This window comes from Ostrinia furnacalis, unplaced genomic scaffold (genome assembly GCF_004193835.3).
Source record: "Ostrinia furnacalis isolate ACB-3 unplaced genomic scaffold, ASM419383v2 OfSCF2506, whole genome shotgun sequence".
NCBI classification, from domain to species: domain Eukaryota; kingdom Metazoa; phylum Arthropoda; class Insecta; order Lepidoptera; family Crambidae; genus Ostrinia; species Ostrinia furnacalis.
In genome coordinates, this window is record NW_021132745.1 from 654,277 (window position 1) to 674,102 (window position 19,826).

General features: G+C 39.8%; 1 protein-coding gene across 1 annotated transcript; it reads right to left on the reverse strand.

Moving 5' to 3' along the window:
* Positions 1–171: 171 nt before the first annotated feature.
* LOC114355785 (interleukin enhancer-binding factor 2 homolog) lies at positions 172–15,252 on the reverse strand. The gene is made up of 9 exons (XM_028308804.1): positions 14,832–15,252; positions 12,440–12,568; positions 11,914–12,045; positions 10,870–11,025; positions 9,677–9,769; positions 7,817–7,959; positions 5,351–5,491; positions 870–1,039; positions 172–281 (listed from the first exon to the last, which is right to left on the reverse strand). The coding sequence occupies exons 1-9, from the start codon at positions 15,003–15,005 to the stop codon at positions 250–252; spliced, it is 1,170 nt and encodes a 389-aa protein (XP_028164605.1). The 5' UTR covers positions 15,006–15,252; the 3' UTR covers positions 172–249.
* Positions 15,253–19,826: the final 4,574 nt, after the last annotated feature.

Below are 19,826 nucleotides of genomic sequence, written 5' to 3' on the forward strand. Positions count from 1 at the left end.
TGTTTTCTATACAAACTGAGGTACTTGCATACAATGATTAAATCTGTCGTCCCGCGCTCCGCGGCGGAGCGCGGCGCAGTGTGATAACCGCCTAATGTGTTGTGTATGTCATGTTCGCATCAGCCTTTTGTTTTTCACCTTGGTGATATCCTGTGAGTAAATAAAAGCCAATTTAAATAAAAACTTAGAAAGTTTATTTGAGAAGTATAGTTGTACATAGATAAACTATGGTCTTAAAACTAGTTTAAACTAAGCGGCGACGCCATCTTGCCCATCTTCATCTGTAACAAATAATGTTTAGTTTAAAACCGGAAAAAAAAGACGTGTTAAACAGTAGTTATGTCGGGTTCAACAGTTCAACTGGTTAATGGTGGATATTAACCAGTTGAACTGTTGAACCTGGGTTATATTTATGGTTAAAATAAGGTGGTGCAACTTTGCCTAAGTGTAAGGTAAGTATATCATTATGGAACCAACTAGCCATATGTGTTATCACAAAAATGCAAGCAAAGTAAGAATGAAAATAATAAATGGATCGTCACTTGGATGGAAACGAATTAAAGTCGCTGACATAGTCCGACGGCTTAGCAAGCTGAAGTGGTAGTGGACAGGGCACATACGCAGAACTGACGGCCGATGGGGCAGCAAGGTTCTGGAGTGGAGACAACGTACCCAAAAACAGCGTGGGACGTCCACCCACAAGGTGGACCGACGACCTCATAAAGGTAGCAGGAAGGCGCTGGACGCAGGCCGCTACCAACCGGGTAACATGGAAAGCATTGGGGAAGGCCTATGTTCAGCAGTGGACGTCCTGTGGCTGAAATGATGGGTCATTACTTCGCAAACAAAATAGCTCAGAGGAGACTGACCTTTATCATCCGTGTCCATCGGCTCAGGCGAGTCTTGGTACGCCGGCGCGAGGGGAGACACGACCACGCCGTCCCACACCGTGATCTCGGTGGAGATGTCCTTGCCGCCTTCGAAGGCTTGCAGACCGAGCACGTAGCGGTGCCCGCCACGCGCTACCACGCGGAGGAGGCTGGATAAAAATAATTTATTTATTGGCTTGAACATTTATTCAGTCGGCCGTTTGGAGTCGCGGGTTCGATTCCCGTACAGTACAAATACAGGGTGGAATTTTGTAATGGTACCTGGAGGGAAAGTACTCTTAATACTGTAGATAGATAATTTTTTTAAAGAAAACGTTCTTTTAGTTTTTAAAAGAAATGGAACTGCATTCAAAAATTTCCAAAAATTTGCTTACCATCGGGAATCGAACCAACTAAAATCTGTTGAAAATTACACACTGTATTTTTATTGCATGTGGAGTGCGCAACCACGTTTCATTACAATCTAACCATTATCCTCTTTATTGCGACTCTGAACCTTATGCGCCGGCTGCTCTCATGGCAATGTGAGCTTTATGCCCGTTTTCACCATCAATCCCTAATTTTTAGTGACCCTTAAGTTAATAAAATTAAATAATTAAAATTCACCACGGGTCACCTAAAAATTAGGGATTGATGGTAAAAACGGGCATTACCTCCTAAGACCCAGACTTAAAATAACATGATAGTCTTTAAAATCCACAGTACAAAATTATGCACAAATTAGTTTATTGCTGTTAGACCCAGACACTTTCTTCTAGCATGAGGCTGCAGCATGCAAAACGGCATGTTTCTTCGTTCGTCACAGCTGGTTTTGACAGTTTTTACCTTTTTTGGTTCGCAGCATTGATGCCGTAGGCAATATAGACTAATCAAGTCATTTTGAGTAAAACTAGTCGCGGGAAGATTCGAAAAAACAATAGAAATCTTTAGAGAATATGTATAGCCTGACCAGGAACATAAAAACCCTCGCCATGTTGCGGAAAACTAATGGTACTAATTTCTTTTAATGGCAACAGTAACTGAAAACTTCATTGATATGTCACCTTGCATGTCAGTCTATTGCTGTCAAAGTGTAAACAAACTTTATTTTAAATGTGCGCAATTGATTTTGTGAATTAAATTGCTAAAATCTTTTTATAGTCGTGAAAGAAAAGTGGTTCACAATGTGTTAAAGTATTTGTCGAAGAGAAATACTAAGGGTTCGGACAATATTTTCATTGAATAATTTTTCCGACAAAGGTTGTCAAATTGACTGACATGTTTATCGTATAGTACAGTCCACTATGAAAATTAGCTGTGGTTTGTTTCAACTACCTATTTTAAAGTTTTTTGTCACTTTCTAAGTGTTGAATTTTATGGAATTGGGAAAGAAGTACCGAGTTTGAAGCGTTCATGAGCAGACATTGCAGTTGAATATTCAAGTTCTGAATTTGATTATTGATGAATAATAAAATAAATCCTACTATAGTCTTTTTCACGTAAGATGATTCGTATGACGTTTCGAGTTTGAAAGTTATAGAGATGTCACATAACTAAACCATAGCGATTTATCTATCGATTTTTTTCTAAGAGTTAGTAAAACCTACTTTTAGAGAAATAGTTTGTATAGGTGTCATTTAACAAAAAACATGTTTTTTTTAATTACAAATATTTTAGTAACAATTTTTATAGATAATATTCAAATTCCAAGGACTTCGTGTTCAAAAAACGATTCCTAAAAAGTACTGGTTCTATTTCTTTAAATTAAAGCCTATTTATTTATTTTAAATGCGTTTATTAAAGTCAACAATCGAAAAATATAGTTGATTTTTGTGATGTTTTTAATAACTAAGTATTCACTGCAATCGATTAATGAACCGCGGAAATAATCGATTTTGTTATAGAACAAATACCCCAGCACTACATCTATTCCGTTTCACACATTGCGTACATTAAATAAAAAATATTTTTACATCGTATTTAATTAAAATATTAATCAATAGACTCAGATTTTAGTATATATTTCAAGACAAGTAGTTAATTTTTTTTTATTATATTGCTAATAAAATACAAATATTTTTTCAAAAATATTCTGCATATGTAGTATGCGTAATATGGATAACCTTGAAGTGTCATACGGATCATCTTAGGTGAAAAAGACTATAGCTCGATTGATGTTTTCATTTAATTTATTTAAACCAGGTTACCTGTAATAATATTTTTTCGTTAATTCATGAAAATATCAAATTAGCCCGTAATCCTGAATCCTGATACATAAAGTTAGCCTATTAATTTAACACAGGTACGACTGTACTCAGTGTTGCACTATCAAATGCAATTGACGCGCCTCTATGCCAGGGTTTTTATGTTCCTGGTCAGGCTATACAAAAAATTGCACAGTGGGCAGTTACGACTACAACATTATTACAAAGCTGTGACTGACAAAGGTATTTTATTTTGTGTACTCACGTCTGAGCTGTAGCAGCGGCTAAGTCCTGAGCGGCGAGGTCGAGCGCGGTGTGAGCGCGCGCGTTACCTACCGCATGGTGTCATTGCAATCGGACCCTTATCCTCTATTGTTGTGTGCGCGACTTTGATCCTTATTCTCTGTGCTGTAAGGTGTACTCACGTCTGAGCGGTAGCACCGGCTAAGTCCTGAGCAGCGAGGTCGCTCGCGGAGTGCGCACGCGCGATATAACAACTTGACCCTTGTCCTCTAGTGCTGTATGCGCGACTCTCGCCTCTGTGTGTGAGCCATAAGATTCATATTCGCGTGTACTCACGTCTCCCGCAGTAGCAGCATTGAGGTCGCGTTTAGAGTGCGCAACCGCGCTCCATTACAATGTGTCCCTTATCCTCTAGCGCTGTGTGCGCGACTCTACTCTCTAACCTAATGAGGGCTATCGTTTTTATACTTAACAGTTGGCACCCCTGGCGATTGACAGGACCTTACTCTACAGTGGCGCCATCTTGATGAGTGCAAATGCGATAGTCCTCCTACCACTTTAGCGCTCACCAGTTGGCGCCACTGTCTTCGCTACTAGCAAGTGACAGGACCTTACTCTACAGTGGCGCCAACTGGTGAGCGCTAAAACGATAGCCCTCATTCGTCGGCCGCTCTCATGGCAATATGAGCCTTATGCCCAAGCTGTAAGGTCTACTCACGTCTGCGCAGTAGCAGCGGTGAGGTCGCGTGTGGAGTGCGCAACCGCACTTCATTACAATGTGACCCATATCCTTTAGCGTCGTGTACGCAACTCTAGATCTTATACGCTGACCACAGGGTCCATATTGGCGTGTACTCACGTCTGCTCAGTAGCAGCAGTGAGGTCGCGTATACAGTGCGTACGCGCGATATAACAACGTGACCCTTATGAGCGCGAGCAACTATGACCCTGGTGTATGACCGTGTATGAGATGTATCATTAGCAATGTGAGTCTTATTCCTTGTGCTGTAAGGTGTACTCACGTCTGAGCTGTAGCAGCGGCCAAGTCTTGGGCAGCGAGGTCGAGCGCGGTGTGAGCACGCGACTATGACCCTTGTGTATGAGATGTATCATTAGCAATGTGAGTCTTATTGTATATGCCATAGAGTCTACTCACGTCTGCGCAGTAGCAGCGGTGAGGTCGCGTTTAGAGTGCGCAAACCATTATCTTCTTCATTGCGACTCTGAACCTTATGCGCCGGCCGCTCTCATTACAATATGAGCCTTATTCCTTGTGCTGTAAGGTGTACTCACGTCTGCGCAGTCGCAGTGGTAAGGTCGCGTGTGGAGTGCGCAACCGCGCTTCATTACAATATGAGCCTTATTCCTTGTGCTGTAAGGTGTACTCACGTCTGCGCAGTCGCAGCGGTGAGGTCGCGTGTGGAGTGCGCAACCGCGCTTCATTACAATGTGTCCCTTATCCTCTAGCGTTGTGTACTCAACTCTAGACCTTATTCCTTGTGCTGTAAGGTGTACTCACGTCTGCGCAGTCGCAGCAGCTAAGTTTAGTACTCTAGTACGCATGGTGTCATTGCAATCTGATCCTTATTCCTTGTGCTGTAAGGTGTACTCACGTCTGAGCTGTAGCAGCGGCTAAGTCCTGAGCAGCGAGGTCGAGCACAGAGTGCGCACGCACTTATACTCTAGCTATAGTCCGGTCTGTGAGCACGTATAATTTTGTCCAATGACCCCAAGCTACCCATCCTTATCGCTCGGTGAGGTTGCGCGTGGAGTGCGCAACCGCGCTTCATTACAATATGAGCCTTATTCCTTGTGCTGTAAGGTGTACTCACGTCTCGCACGGGTCGGGCAGCTGGTCCTGCGACTGTGGCGCCGCTACCAACAAAATGTATACAGCTCTATGGAGAGTTACTCACCTGGTGTCTGTTTGGTTGCGCAAAGCTGTATACATTTTGTTTGTAGCGGCGACTGGTTGCGCCGCCATGGTGTCCCGGTGAAATATAGCCCGTAAGGTCTACAGTCGCGTGTACTCACGTCTGCGCTGTAGCAGCGGCCAAGTCCTGGGCAGCGAGGTCGAGTGCGGTGTGAGCGCGCGCGTGCGCCGCCTCGCACGGGTCGGGCAGGCCGGCGCAGCCCGGCAGGAACAGGCCGCCCGCCACCAGGGACAGCGCGCGACTGGAGAGAAAAAATAAACATTAATAGTGTACCAGTCAACTCGAACTATGCAAATATACACTTTGGCCAGCTGCGACTGACCTACATTTTTTTATGCATAACAATCGCACCTGTAGCTTTATTCACGTACCAAAACTTCAACAACAAAACACTGACTTGCGATCCTATCGAGTAATCGTTCTATCGAAATGACCCTTGTGAATACGGATTTAGAACTGTTTTTCAATGGGACGACTTCTGAACGTCAGCGAGATCTTGACTATCAAAATACGTGAATTAGGCCACTGGTGTTAAGTGCGATGCAGTCTAGGATGTTACATACATATCTGCCCTGTAAGTGCCTATTGACTCTTATAGTTACATTTGATATTTCATACGTAGACATACACGCTATACACGGACAAATTGAGAAGTTAGCCAGTGATCTGTGTACCGCTCTTGCAGTCATAATCAAAGCATGAAGCTGCCATTGATAACTGCTGGAGTCATTACTATTAACTTCTGAAGCAGTTTATTTATATCTTTATGTGTATTAAGAATGCCAGGGTTTACATAACTAACATTGGTATTAACTGTTTAACCGGAATAGAGCTCGGTAGTAGGTAACTGCGTGAGAGCAGTCAACTGCTTGAGCAGTCAATGTATGCCTGTGCGACTGCTTAGTGAAAGTATACATCAAACGTCGTCACTAGTGATAGCCCTCTGCTCGAGCGGTTCCGTGTTATGAGTGTGCGTAAAATATTCAAATTCAAATTCATTTATTCACAGAAATACACGTCCATTAGATGTTTTTAAATAATCAATTTCGTTACAGTGTACCTTGCCATGACTGGCATGTGACAGTTAATTAGGAGAACATGTCAAAATATTAATAATCTTATGAAAAGTCATTTGATAAAATCATAACAATGTCAACAATCCAATTATACTAATCATTACAATTAAATGTCAATTACATAAAATAACACACAACCAATATTAATACATAAAATTTCACAATTATTTAATTCTAAAAAAACTCATTTACAGAGTAGAAACATTTATCGAGCAGCCACTTGTGCAATACATTTCTAAATTCAGGCATAGAAGCTCCCTGTATATAAGCTGGCAGTTTATTGAAAACTCTTATAGCCATACAAAATACATTTCTTTTATATAACGTTAAATTAATTTTGGGCAAATACAATCTGTTCTTGTGGCGAGTAGTCTTTTCTAATACCTGTTCATGCGTCTTAAAATTATCAGGATGTTTTTTTACAAATAGGCATAATTCCTTGATATATAAACATGGCAATGGCAATATTTTTAATTTTTTGAAGAGTGGCTTACAACTATCTCTATAGCCTGCCCCACACATCGCACGCATGCATTTTTTTTGTATTTTAAATACTTTTTCGGAATCAACAGAGTTCCCCCAGAGAATAATTCCATAATTTAGTATAGAGGAGACATAACCGTAATATGCCGACATCATTGCTTCATTGTTTGAAACGTATTTTAATCTTTTTAATACAAATACAAATCTCAAATTCAAATTCATTTATTCACAGAAATACACGTCCATTAGATGTTTGTAAATAATCAATTTCGTTACAGTGTACCTTGCCATGACTGGCATGTGAAAGTTAATTAGGAGAACATGTCAAAATATTAATAATCTTATGAAAAGTCATTTGATAAAATCATAACAATGTCAACAATCCAATTATACTAATCATTACAATTAAATGTCAATTACATAAAATAACACACAACCAATATTAATACATAAAATTTCACAATTATTTAATTCTAAAAAAACTCATTTACAGAGTAGAAACATTTATCGAGCAGCCACTTGTGCAATACATTTCTAAATTCAGGCATAGAAGCTCCCTGTATATAAGCTGGCAGTTTATTGAAAACTCTTATAGCCATACAAAATACATTTCTTTTATATAACGTTAAATTAATTTTGGGCAAATACAATCTGTTCTTGTGGCGAGTAGTCTTTTCTAATACCTGTTCATGCGTCTTAAAATTATCAGGATGTTTTTTTACAAATAGGCATAATTCCTTGATATATAAACATGGCAATGGCAATATTTTTAATTTTTTGAAGAGTGGCTTACAACTATCTCTATAGCCTGCCCCACACATCGCACGCATGCATTTTTTTTTGTATTTTAAATACTTTTTCGGAATCAACAGAGTTCCCCCAGAGAATAATTCCATAATTTAGTATACTGTACTTTACTAACTAGTCGCAGCTTGCTTGCTATGTTCAGCAGTGGACCGTGGACGTCCTGTGGCTGAAATGATAATGATAATGATCAACAAACTCACCGGAAGGCAACGTTGATGGGCAGCGCCTGGCGCGCCGGGTTGTTCATGATGCAGTGATGAGCTAGCAGGTCGATCATCCACGGCGTCAGGGGTTCGAGCCCCGAGTGGCGCGAACACATGTCCCGGAGGAGGCGGATTAGGACCTGGAAAAAATAAGGTTTTTAATAACTTGAAATTTTTGTAGTGCTTTGTATGAAACAAAACATGAGCACACCACATTATAAATCAGGGATGTTATGGATATCCGTAACCGTAGCCGAAACTTTCGGATATCCGAAATAAAAAAATATCCGAAACCGTAACCGTAACAGATTCAAAAGTATGTAGGCAGTTAAAAATTGTTTTTTTATAGGATTATATGTAAAGGCATAACAGCCTGATTTACCTTTATTTATTTATTTATATAATGACATTTACAACTTTGTAATGACATCTATAATTTTTTATTTTTTTATTACTTTTTATTCGATGTAAAGTGTGCGGCCATCAATGAACCGTGTTGGACAACTATTGCAAATTGCATTCTAAAGCACAGATATCCGTAACAGTAACCGAAACTTTCGGATATCCGAAATAAAAAAAATATCCGTAACCGAAACCGGTATAATATTATTAGGATATAGATCCGTAACCTACACATATCCATAACATCCATCCATCACATATCGTTTAAAGAATAAAATATTAGATTTGATTTGAAAAAATCGAATTGCCTAAGGTGAGAATTCAACCTTTCGCCTTGCCAGGAGATTTCTCTTATTTTTGAGCTATTTTAGACAGGACAGGATTTGCTGTTGGAATAGAAAAAAATAACCTAATTAGGTATCAAGAGTGATGGTTTGCTTTTGGCAATACTCGTATGCGTGACTCATGAGTTTCTTCCGCCTCTTCTTTTCAACACCAGCCCATAAAATATGTGGTGGTAGGGCAAGCTATATTTGGGAAGTGTATAAGCGCCCTGGAGAGGGCCTAAGTACTGAATAAATGATTTGATTTGAATGTTAGTTTGTCGAATACAACTTTCTCCTAATTATCCAGTTAAATAAATTCAAACAAGTGTACGAGCACGATCGTACATCCTGCTGCACCGTCAGCATCGACCGCCGGGCGACCCATGAACCCTCAGCGTGCACCGTCGGCACTCTACACCGACGGCACACTAGCAAATACGTTTCATTGTGTACAGTAAATAACTTAGGTATAAATAGCAATAGTTAAAACCAATAAATCAGATATCAACCGTCCGTCGTTGTGTCTCATTTCCCCCCGCTGCGGCCAAGACACCCTTAGCTGTCGCTATGATCAGTCCGGTGAGTCTGCCGGGCTGGCAGCGGGTCCCCGCCGCCTACCTGCCGTCCTAACGCTGCTGCCCTGGGCGACCTGGGCACAGCTTCCTTCCTATCAAACCTTATTATGTCTAAGTATCTATTGTTAGGCAGGGCTAGGGCTCTAGGGACTTAGTGTCTTAGGGAATAGGGACTCTAGGCTCACTAGGAAGTTAGTTCCCTTCCTGACCGCATATCCCGGGCACGGGAGCGGTGCCTTACAACCACTGCCTCCCGCAAGTACAACAAGGTTTATCAACTTGTGTTAGCGCGTTTGATTTGACCGTAACTATAGAGGGATAGGATAGAGTTAGATAATTCCTGGCAATTAGTGGTGACTGAGTTTGTTCCGGCGTTTCTTCTCAGCACTTGCCATATGTTTGTCTCGAAGCGCTGGTAGGGCCCAAAAGATAAGGAGACATGTAAAGTGCCCCATAAGGGCTACCTTTTCTTTTTACTGTTTGCTATATTTGAAGTTCATAAGTGCCACTTGTGGTCTAAACTGAATAAGTATTTTTGATTTTGATTCACTGACCTTGATGGAGGAGTGATGAGCGTTCTCCTCGAACCAGCGGCTGTGGCGGATGGCCGCCAGGTGGCTGCTGATCACCTTATAGTCCAGGTGCACCTGCAATAAATATAATACGTTATGATAGGAAAAACACTATAGCCAGGTTTCCATCAAGATAGAGCAGAGGGGAGAAATGTTTTGATAAATAAATAAAATAAATAAATAACCAATATTATTACCAGTTCTCCTCTCCGCTTCGCACAGTTCCGCTCTGTGCCGCGCCGCCGCCGTTGTAAAATTCTATAGAAAAAAAAATTAGACCGCACGATACTCATTATAATAATCACAAAATTCGTCACATTTTTTTAAAACGTGTGAAGAGTTTAAAAAAACTCACATCGGGCTCCAGTTTCCTCAAGTTCTGGTGCAGAGTCGTGAGCAACACTCGCACGCGGCCGCGGCGGCGGTGACGGTGAATCTACGTTCGTGGCATGCACATACTACCAATGAGCGACCTTAATCGTCACAAATGGGATTACAAAACTCGTCACATTCTGTGACGAATTTAAAAAAGTGTGACGAGTTTCAAAAAAATACTCACGTCGGGCTCCAGCTTCCTCAAGTTCTGGTGCAGTGTCGTGACCAATACTCGCACGGCGGCCGCGGCGGCGGTGACGGTGAATCCACGCTCGTGGCATGCGCATACTACCACTGAGCGACCTCCATCGTCACAAATAGGATTACAAAATTCGTCACACTCTGTGACGAATTTTTAAAGAGTGTGTCGAGTTTCAAAAAATACTCACATCGGGCTCCAGCTTCCTCAAGTTCTGGTGCAGTGTCGTGACCAATACTCGCACGGCGGCGGCGGCGGCGGTGACGGTGAAACCGCGCTCGTGGCATGCGCATACTATTACTGAGCGACCTCCATCGTCACAAATAGGATTACAAAATTCGTCACACTCTATGACGAATTTTTAAAAAGTGTGACGAGTTTCAAAATAATACTCACGTCAGGCTCCAGCTTCCTCAAGTTCTGGTGCAGAGTCGTGAGCAACACTCGCACGCGGCCGCGGCGGCGGTAACAGTGAATCTACGCTCGTGGCATGCACATACTACCACTGAGCGATCTCCATCGTCACAAATGGGATTACAAAATTCGTCACACGCTGTGACGAATTTTAAAAAAGTGTGACGAGTTTCAAAATAATACTCACATCAGGCTCCAGCTTCCTCAAGTTCTGGTGCAGAGTCGTGACCAAGACTCGCACGGCGGCCGCGGCGGCGGTGACGGTGAAACCGCGCTCGTGGCACGCGCACACCACAGAACCACCGCCGTCGGCACGCATCAGTTTGTTTAGTTCTTCGTTGACCTGGAGAGAAGGGAAAGATGTTTATAATGATATTTAAATTAACAGTTTCATCATCATCATCATATTAGGCATAGGATCTAATGCTGAACATAGACCAAAGAAGTAACTAGTTTTTCGATATCTTGTATAGTTTCTAATCTAATATTGTGTGGCTCTACTAAATGTATGGATGCTGGAAACAATGAATTTTCAGATAGATCTAGTTTATTCTGTAACCTATTAAGATACCGTTTGATAGAGCTGAGAACTTTCAGGATCAGTAACCAGTTTTTTGATATCTTGTATAGTTTAGAATTGAGTGAGATCCTTACGTTTTCACTGTTTTTTTTTTACAAGAATATTAGTAATTTTTATTGCACAAATTACAAATAGTCCCGTTAGCTCCTCGTACTAAGCTAAATATGCTTGTGTCAGTCGAATTGGGGTTGAACCCGCGTTCCTCGGATTTCGAGTCGGCTAGTCCGACCCCTTCAAGCTTCGGCTATTTATTTATTTATTTTAAGGACAGCCAACAAAGCATACACCTTATCTAATATAACCTTAATACATCAAACATTCTGTGGTGTTGCCTTACTTAAAGGCTGCCACGACATGCAAATAAGTGCACTACTAATAGAAGGCAAAAATATATTTTTTTCTCTTTTAGATAAATCATGTTTAGAGTCTACAGTTCGTTTCGGATACATAGACCAATCTTTAGACTATTTATCCGAAACGAACAAGTCATGCAATACAGCTTTAAATTTATATAAGCTATCGTGGATATACCCTGTATAACCACACCAGGTTATTACTAGTCTGGTAAATATTACTACTTCATTATAAATCAGGTTTTTTTTACCGTGCTGTGCACTACACTGCAGTATAAAGAATTACAAGAAAACTAACCTTATTAGAGAGACCTTCAACAGCCTCTTTAGTGGGCAAGGTCTTCATGATGACGACGATATCAGCCACATTCTTCCCTGCCATCATCGTGCCTTTCTTGTACGAGCCCACCTGCCTTACTTCTTCCAGTTGCTGTAAAAAACAACAAATTATTATTATTTTTTAACGTCACGAATGGCAGATCTGACTACTAGCAATACACATTGTAAAAAGTTTTAATTTAAGCTCAGTTTCCACTCCACCAAGGCGCAGAGAACCAGGAAATCTTGATTGCTTTTTCAAAAAACTTCTCCGTTCCGCTCCGCCTTGGTGGAAACTGGGCTTTAGTAGTTATTTACTGGTTTTCATGATTGTAAGTTGCTAAATGATGTGCCAGTGCTTGCAATTACTTAGGACAGAGCTAAAAATCATTTTACTGATCACAGAGAACTCAAAAGAAGGATCACAGAGTTTATGAATACTTTGTTCCCTACCTTATGAAGGTAGTAATTAAGTTTGGAATCTAACAAATAAAAAAATTACTTACACAGGCAGCGAAGTCACCAGGGGCGACAACCAAGTTGTCTAATACTGTTTGCAGCTTGGTGACGAGGCTCAGCACAGCCGATTGCTCCGCTGGCGTGGGACACAGCTCGGCGTGACGCTTGAGGAGTGCCTGGAATAAGCATATTAGTATGTTGAATTGTTTTATAGTCAAAAGTAAAGTTTGCCTTGCATTAGTTACAAATAGTGCCATTACTCTCGTAAATAGGACCGGTCTTTGTGGAAATCTTTGGGAGAGGTCTTTGATCGGCAGTGGACGTCAATTGGCTTCAACGAACAAAGTAATGAAGCTAAATATATGCTTGTGTTAAGTGGGTTTCACCACATAGTCTCCAGCAGCAGCGGGGTTGAAATCATCGTTAATCAGATTTCAAGTCTGCCAGTTTGACATTGTCACTATTGTAAGGTTTGGACTATCGTGGATTTCACACCTTAGCCTTGGGGAAGAAATTATTGATAGTCCCAGTCTATATAACGCTGTTTACGTAAAAGAAGAAGCCGATTTTAGAAGATTTAAGAAGCAAATTTTTATTAAAGCATTATTGTTGTTATACATATAAAGGGATTCAACATCAACAACTTTGCAGAAGAAGCTGAGAACATTTATATCATTATTTTGTTTTACAAGTTTTGACATTACTTAATAATAGCCAAAAGGAATGCACTTTTCTAATTATGTAATTAGTTAATTGTGCTGATAATTTAGCAATAAGTATTTCACATAAAAATAACACTATTTTCATGGTCTTTTTTCTTGACAGTTGCCATCTTCCTATGGCAAATGCATTTTAGCTATAGATGAATACAACACAACAAAATGCAAACAAAAACATGTTTCAATAACAGTTTATGCACTAAGTTACACTTAACCCAGATACTCCTGAAACATTTTACTATCTCCAAACTTAATGATCTTTGTATATGAGGCTTAAAAACTGACAAATAACATGGGAAAAATAAGAAAAAAAATATTTCCCTCGTGGAAATTCGGAAAAGCGGTGTCGTTTATAAACAACAGTAGTAAAATGCACTACTATGAGGTATGCATTGCATAAAGAAAACCATCCTTTATTTTATTTGGCTTTTGTGACAAAACTGAGTAATATTACTTTTGGTATTATCTTTTGTTTCTTTAATTGTAAAAATGCATAACTGAAGATAGGTACCACGGTAATTCCCTGCATTGCACACCCTTTTGAGGGATAGCAAACTCGAGTCGATGTCTCTTCGACAGGATGTGCGATGCCAAAAGCAAGAGCGTCCGAGGAAGACCAGCTTCTTGACATGCCCTTACGAGAATATCAGGATAAATGCTGAGCGAGGAGCCTATTGGGGGGTCATTCCACTTTGTTCACCTGGGTGAAGAAAGTGAAATAGAAATATTTATTTGTCTTTTTAGTGTCCTCATCTCACCTCGGAACCATTTCACCTAGCTTCATTTTTCAGGTGGATCGCGTCGACTAAAACGATCACCTAGAACCTTTGTTCATCTAGAAATTAATTCACCCTGGTAAACAAATGCGAAAACCTGGGTTATTCATCCCTAAAAATAGATGAACAAAAGCGACTGCTTTAGTCAAATCAAGTCATATGGATAATATCATCTGGGTGAAATGGTTCTGAGGTGAAATGAGGACATGAAAAATAACACTTTCTTCACCCAGGTGATATCACCGAGGTGAACATAGTGGAATAATCCTATTGGGGCCACTGCCCCACTGAGCCACTGCTCAGTAATTGTTTTTATTCTAGTTGTGTTGTTATTGTTTATATCTATGTATTAACTACTGTATCAATAATCATCAGACAATCTAGTACTGGAAAATTATCGTCATTTTCCAGCTCCTCGACGAAATCATGAAGCTCCAGAGCCTGATAATGTGTCCTACAGTAAAAAATAAAATAATAATATCTTGAAAGATAAAGTAGTACATTTTACTGCTGGCGTTTATAAACAACACCAGTTATTTTTCGTTATAACTTCTTACCAAAGGTTCTGAATCAGTGTGATTTGATGTTTATATGTAGTTTATGATACTAACATCAGGTTTTATATAAACTATCTCAATAAAGTGTGCAACTTATTATTATTATTTATCTTGAAAACTCATCGTTGAAAATGGCTAAATAAACTTGTAAATATTATGGAAAACCTAATGAATTATTAAGATTTTCCACATAGACTAAGTCGATAAAGCCTTCACCTGTCAAGTAACATAAATAAATAAAAACAAAAGTACCTACATATTCTCCAAAATTTTTTGTTTCTATGTGTTGTTTTAAAACGACGGTAGTATAAAGTGGGTTAATAACCCTTGAATACATAAAAATTACACAAGGAAATGCAAATAACATTATATTACAGCTTTATTTACCTGGGTAAGCGCCGCATCGTCCGGGGCAGGTTTGCATCGAGGAAATGCCGGCTCTGCCAATATCAAGTCAAAAGGGGGTCTTAGCATCAGCATCCTGGGTCTGTTGAAGGGCGGACGCCCCATACCGCCACGTCCGGGCATGCCTCTGCCGCCCCTGCCAGTTCCGCGAACCATTACAGCACTAATTTTGGCGGATTAAATCGACCAAGTTCGCACGAAATTCAAGCGCAAATAATGCGCTTTTGAGGCCGTGTAGACCTGGTTATCACTTGTTAATGTCACTAATAAAGGATGTATGCACTTTTGGAATGTATTTAAAACGTTTTCAACCCAAACTGTGGGATTTAATGAGTTGAGATTGAGAATTGTGGTATAAAAATGCAAAATGACAGCGACGCGTCTTCTTCTTCTTCTTCTTTTATTGATGGCGATGAACTTGTGCTTTTTCGCCACTGTTCCGCCAATGTCACGTGCGCAGCTTTTACACAGTGATAGAGACAAATAAAATAAAATAAAATAATTTAACTACAAGACTAAGCGAACTTATCGACCTAAAACAAAAAAGACATCACAAATCACAATCACGACAAGACAACACAAAAAAGACGAAACACACAAAAATTTTGTACAGCAGGGGTTGGGGAAAGGGTTGAGGGATGGGGGTGGTTTGAAACGAAAGAAAAAAAGAAAAAAAAAAAGCAAGAAAACATAGAATTATTAGTCCATCCGCCGTACAGCCCCGACCTAAGCCCTAATGATTTCTATACTTTCCCTAAAATAAAGAATAAATTGCGTGGTCAGAGATTTTCATCACCTGAAGAAGCTGTGGAAGCCTACAAAACGGCCATTTTGGAGACCCAAACTTCCGAATGCAATGGTTGCTTCAATGATTGGTTTCGTGTATGGAAAAATGTGTCAAATTTCGCGGAGAATACTTTAAAAAGCAATAAATACATTTTTAAATAGTAATGTTGTTTCACTTCCTTAATTCCCGAAATTTTCAGTGCCGCCCTCGTATTACCTATACGCCGAAAAAAGATTTGTTCAAATCGGTTCATAATTGGCGGAGTTATCGCGTAACAAACATAGAAAAAAAAAACATACGGGTCGAATTGAGAACCTCCTCCTTTTTTGAAGTCGGTTGAAAACCATTTGATGTCGTACGAAGTCGTCCTTTGCCGCAAACTAAAAAATGTAATACCATCTAAAGTACGGCCAAATAGCAGCGATACAAAAGGTCGATTCGACTGTCGAACTGACAATCTATTCTGTCTCTTCCCATCTTGTGTATTTGTCGTAATGTCTCGTTCTCCCGCCAAAATATGTCAAAGTCAAACCACGGTAATACTATCTATACAGTATTCCAACTCGGCCATATTTATGATATAAATGTCAACAGTCGCGCGGTATGTCACAGTATGACAACATGCGATAGGGCTGCCCATCTACAGTACCCAGTTTGATTACATCTGCCTACTTCTATCTAGTTTTGTAATTATATTTTTTATTTAGTTAGACAAACTAAATAATTTATGAATGGAGTAGGTTAAAAATGAGTGTTGTTTTGTGATTAGTAGATTTAATTTAGTAAAAACTACTTAAATAATTTTGAAACTTTAACAATCATAATGATCTGTTACTTTAATTTCGGGCGTGCGAAGTCGTGGGCAAAAAAAAGCTGGTTTAATACAATATAATTTTCGTTTCAAATCAAACTGACTGAAAATGTCAATTTGACTAGTTTTTGACCAATTTGACCGTAAATAACAGTCAGTCAAATTCAATCAGTTTTGTCATTTTTAACACTTGGCCACCGACGTCCATTCGGCACATTCGCGACACCCCCGACTTTTGCATGCCGAGCGCATACCGAGATTTGAATTTCGAAAGAAAGTTCTCGTTTCGTCTGTTTATATGAAGTTACAATACTGTATGATATTATTACCGTGGTCAAACCCCTGCTATTCTAAATGACCATGACATTGAGTATCGCTCGGCCGTACTTTACTTTCATCTTATTTTCATCGAAAACAAACAGCTTAAGTTAACATCATTCACACTATAAATAACTATTATTATATCTATTTCAATTATTGTCCCACAGATCGTACTGCATAGGCCTTCGCAACGCAGAACTCGAAATGAAGATGGCCGCTTGCTTCGTCGAATCATCCAAAGAGAGAGTGCGCAAACTTATCAAAGAGATCGACGATGGCGAATATCTGAATCTAGACCATTTCAGAATCTCCTTTGGGAAGAGATTTCTGAATAACAGCAGCGATTTTGTGGAGAAACCTACGGCTAGGACCTTCTGGTAGGGAGGTCTTTAAACTACGTTATTTTAGGACGAGCAGCGAGAGTTGAGGCCAGGCATGTTATGGATATCCGTATCCGTAACCGAAACTTTCGGATATCCGAAATAAAAAAATATCCGAAACCGTAACCGATTCAAAAGTTTTGGATAGTTTTGGATGTAGGTAAAGAAAGAAAGAAAGAATAATTTATTTGGCACAAAAAAAGAAACAATAAATCAGGACATTAAAATGGAAATAAAAAAATAAAAATAACAATAATAATACATAATAATATGTCTATGAAGGCGATGTGCCAAAAAGGACGCCCACTCAGTATATCCAGCCAGCTAATAGTTGCATCTATAACCATTGCATTATCAGCCGTGCACAGAATTCTTCATTTACATTTGGTCTGTGACATTTACATTTTTATTTCCGGGTAACTATCTGTCAAGTTACAATACGACGCTCTGTCGGGTGTGTAATGTATGATATAACTACTTAACATATAATACTTAGAGGATATAACATCAAATTATATAAAATCGTTTAATATAATAATTATTTACTATAATAAACGAATAATATAATTTTAAAACGAATAATTTTAAGACAAATAACTACACTCGCGAGCAAAACTATGGAATCACTTATATGAAGTTGTTTCCACGCGATCTTGTGTACTAACGAATTTGTTAGTAACAAAAAAAGTGGCACCATTTTAAAGATTAAACTTTTACCTTTTAATTGATACCAAATTCATTTAAATCACACCGGTATTTAAAAAGATATCCCGGCTGATGTGAAGAAGTAAGGAAAAAGACATGTATCAACTGTTTGATACGTCGCGAGTTGCGGCCTACTTACCCCCTATAAAACACGTGTTTTCGGATTTTTGCTTTCACACGTTGATCCATACACATCTCCGCTTTTTTTGACACTTTACCTGGGATTCTACACCTACAGAAGCAGCACAAATCGTTGCACTATTGCAAGAAGGGCTCAGCCAGCAGGCTGTCGCACGTCAGCTTCACATAAGCCAGTCCTGGGTTTCGAAAGTTTTAAGACGCTTTCGGGAGACTGGTGGCTTTATCCCGAGACCAAGTTCTGAACAGCGCCGGTGCATATCGCAGAGGGATGACCGTTTTTTCATGTCAACCTCTCTATGAAATCATCATTTGAGTGGTATCGACGTCCAGCAAGAGCTCAGAAATGTTCGTAGGATAGCTGTTAGCGTGTGGACAGATCGTCTAAGATATAAGCAATAGAATTTGATTCCAAAAAGGCCTGCCACAGGCTCGAAACTGACGGCAGGTCACCGACAAGCACGCTTTCAATTAACTCGCACTTATTTTGATGGGTAGGCGAGTAATGGAGGCGAGTTTTGTTCTCCGATGAATGCAGACTGTGTTTGCAGTGCAGCAGTTGAAGAGGTCGGGTCTATAGGCAGCCTGGGGAGCGATTTGTGCAGTGCTGGTTCGCTGAAACAGTGGCTTATGGGGGTGGCTTGCTCGACTTCCCATCGAGATGTGTACGAGCAAATTGAAAGCGTGCTTATCGGTGACCTGCCGTCAGTTTCGAGCCTGTGGCAGGTCTTTTTGGAGTCAAATTCTATTGCTTATATCTTAGACGAACTGTTCACATGCTAACAGTTATCCTACGAACATTTTTGAGCTCTTGCTGGACGTCGATACCAATGAAATGACGATTTCATAGAGAGGTTGACATGAAAAAACGGTCATCCTTCTGCGATGTGCACTGGCGCTGTTCAGAACTTGGTCTCGGGATAAAGCCACTAGTCTCCCGAAAGCGTCTTAAAACTTTCGAAACCCAGGACTGGCTTATGTGGAGCTGACATGCGACAGCCCGCTGGCTGAGCCCTGCTTGCAATAGTGCAAGGATTTGTGCTGCTTCTGAAGGTGTAGAATCCCAGGTAAAGTGTCAAAACACCTGCTCCTCAGCCCGCGGGCCGCCTCGCCCCTCCGTGCCTACGCGCTTCTAAATTACACTCTAGGGGTAGGGCAGACAAGACTACGTGGAGTCGGTTTTACGGCGATTCGTTTTTGTCACTAAAGTCATTTATAAGTCAAGCTAAAGAAGAACATACTTAAAGTTATATCTATCAGAAATTATATCAATTAAAGAGTATAACAAATAATATTTATTACAAGTAATGGTTATGTGAAATAATATTTATATTAAACAAAATTACATCAAATGAGTCTTAGATTAAGTAAGGTTTATATCAAATGTCTTTATGCGTTGTGATTGGTATCTGAAATGATATTATTAGAAATGATTTATTATATGAAGTAAACATTATATGTTAAAAAATTATATCAAGTGTTATTATAACATACGTTTATTATACAATATGAACGTTATTGAAATGAATTTATATCATATAAACTTATATAAACTGTCACGCACCCGTCCGATTTACATGAATGAACCGTGTTGGACAACTATTGCAAAGTGCATTCTAAAGCACAGATATCCGGAACCGTAACCGAAACTTTCGGATATCTGAAATAAAAAATATCCGTAGCCGCAACCGAAACTAAATATCCATAACATCCCTAGTTGAGGCGATCAACAAAAGTAATGATTTGTCGCGCAAAGAGAGTTTGACAGAGATTGAACAGAAAATTGAGCCGTATTTGAGTGTTTGTTTATTGTCTGCTATAGTTATATTTGTAAA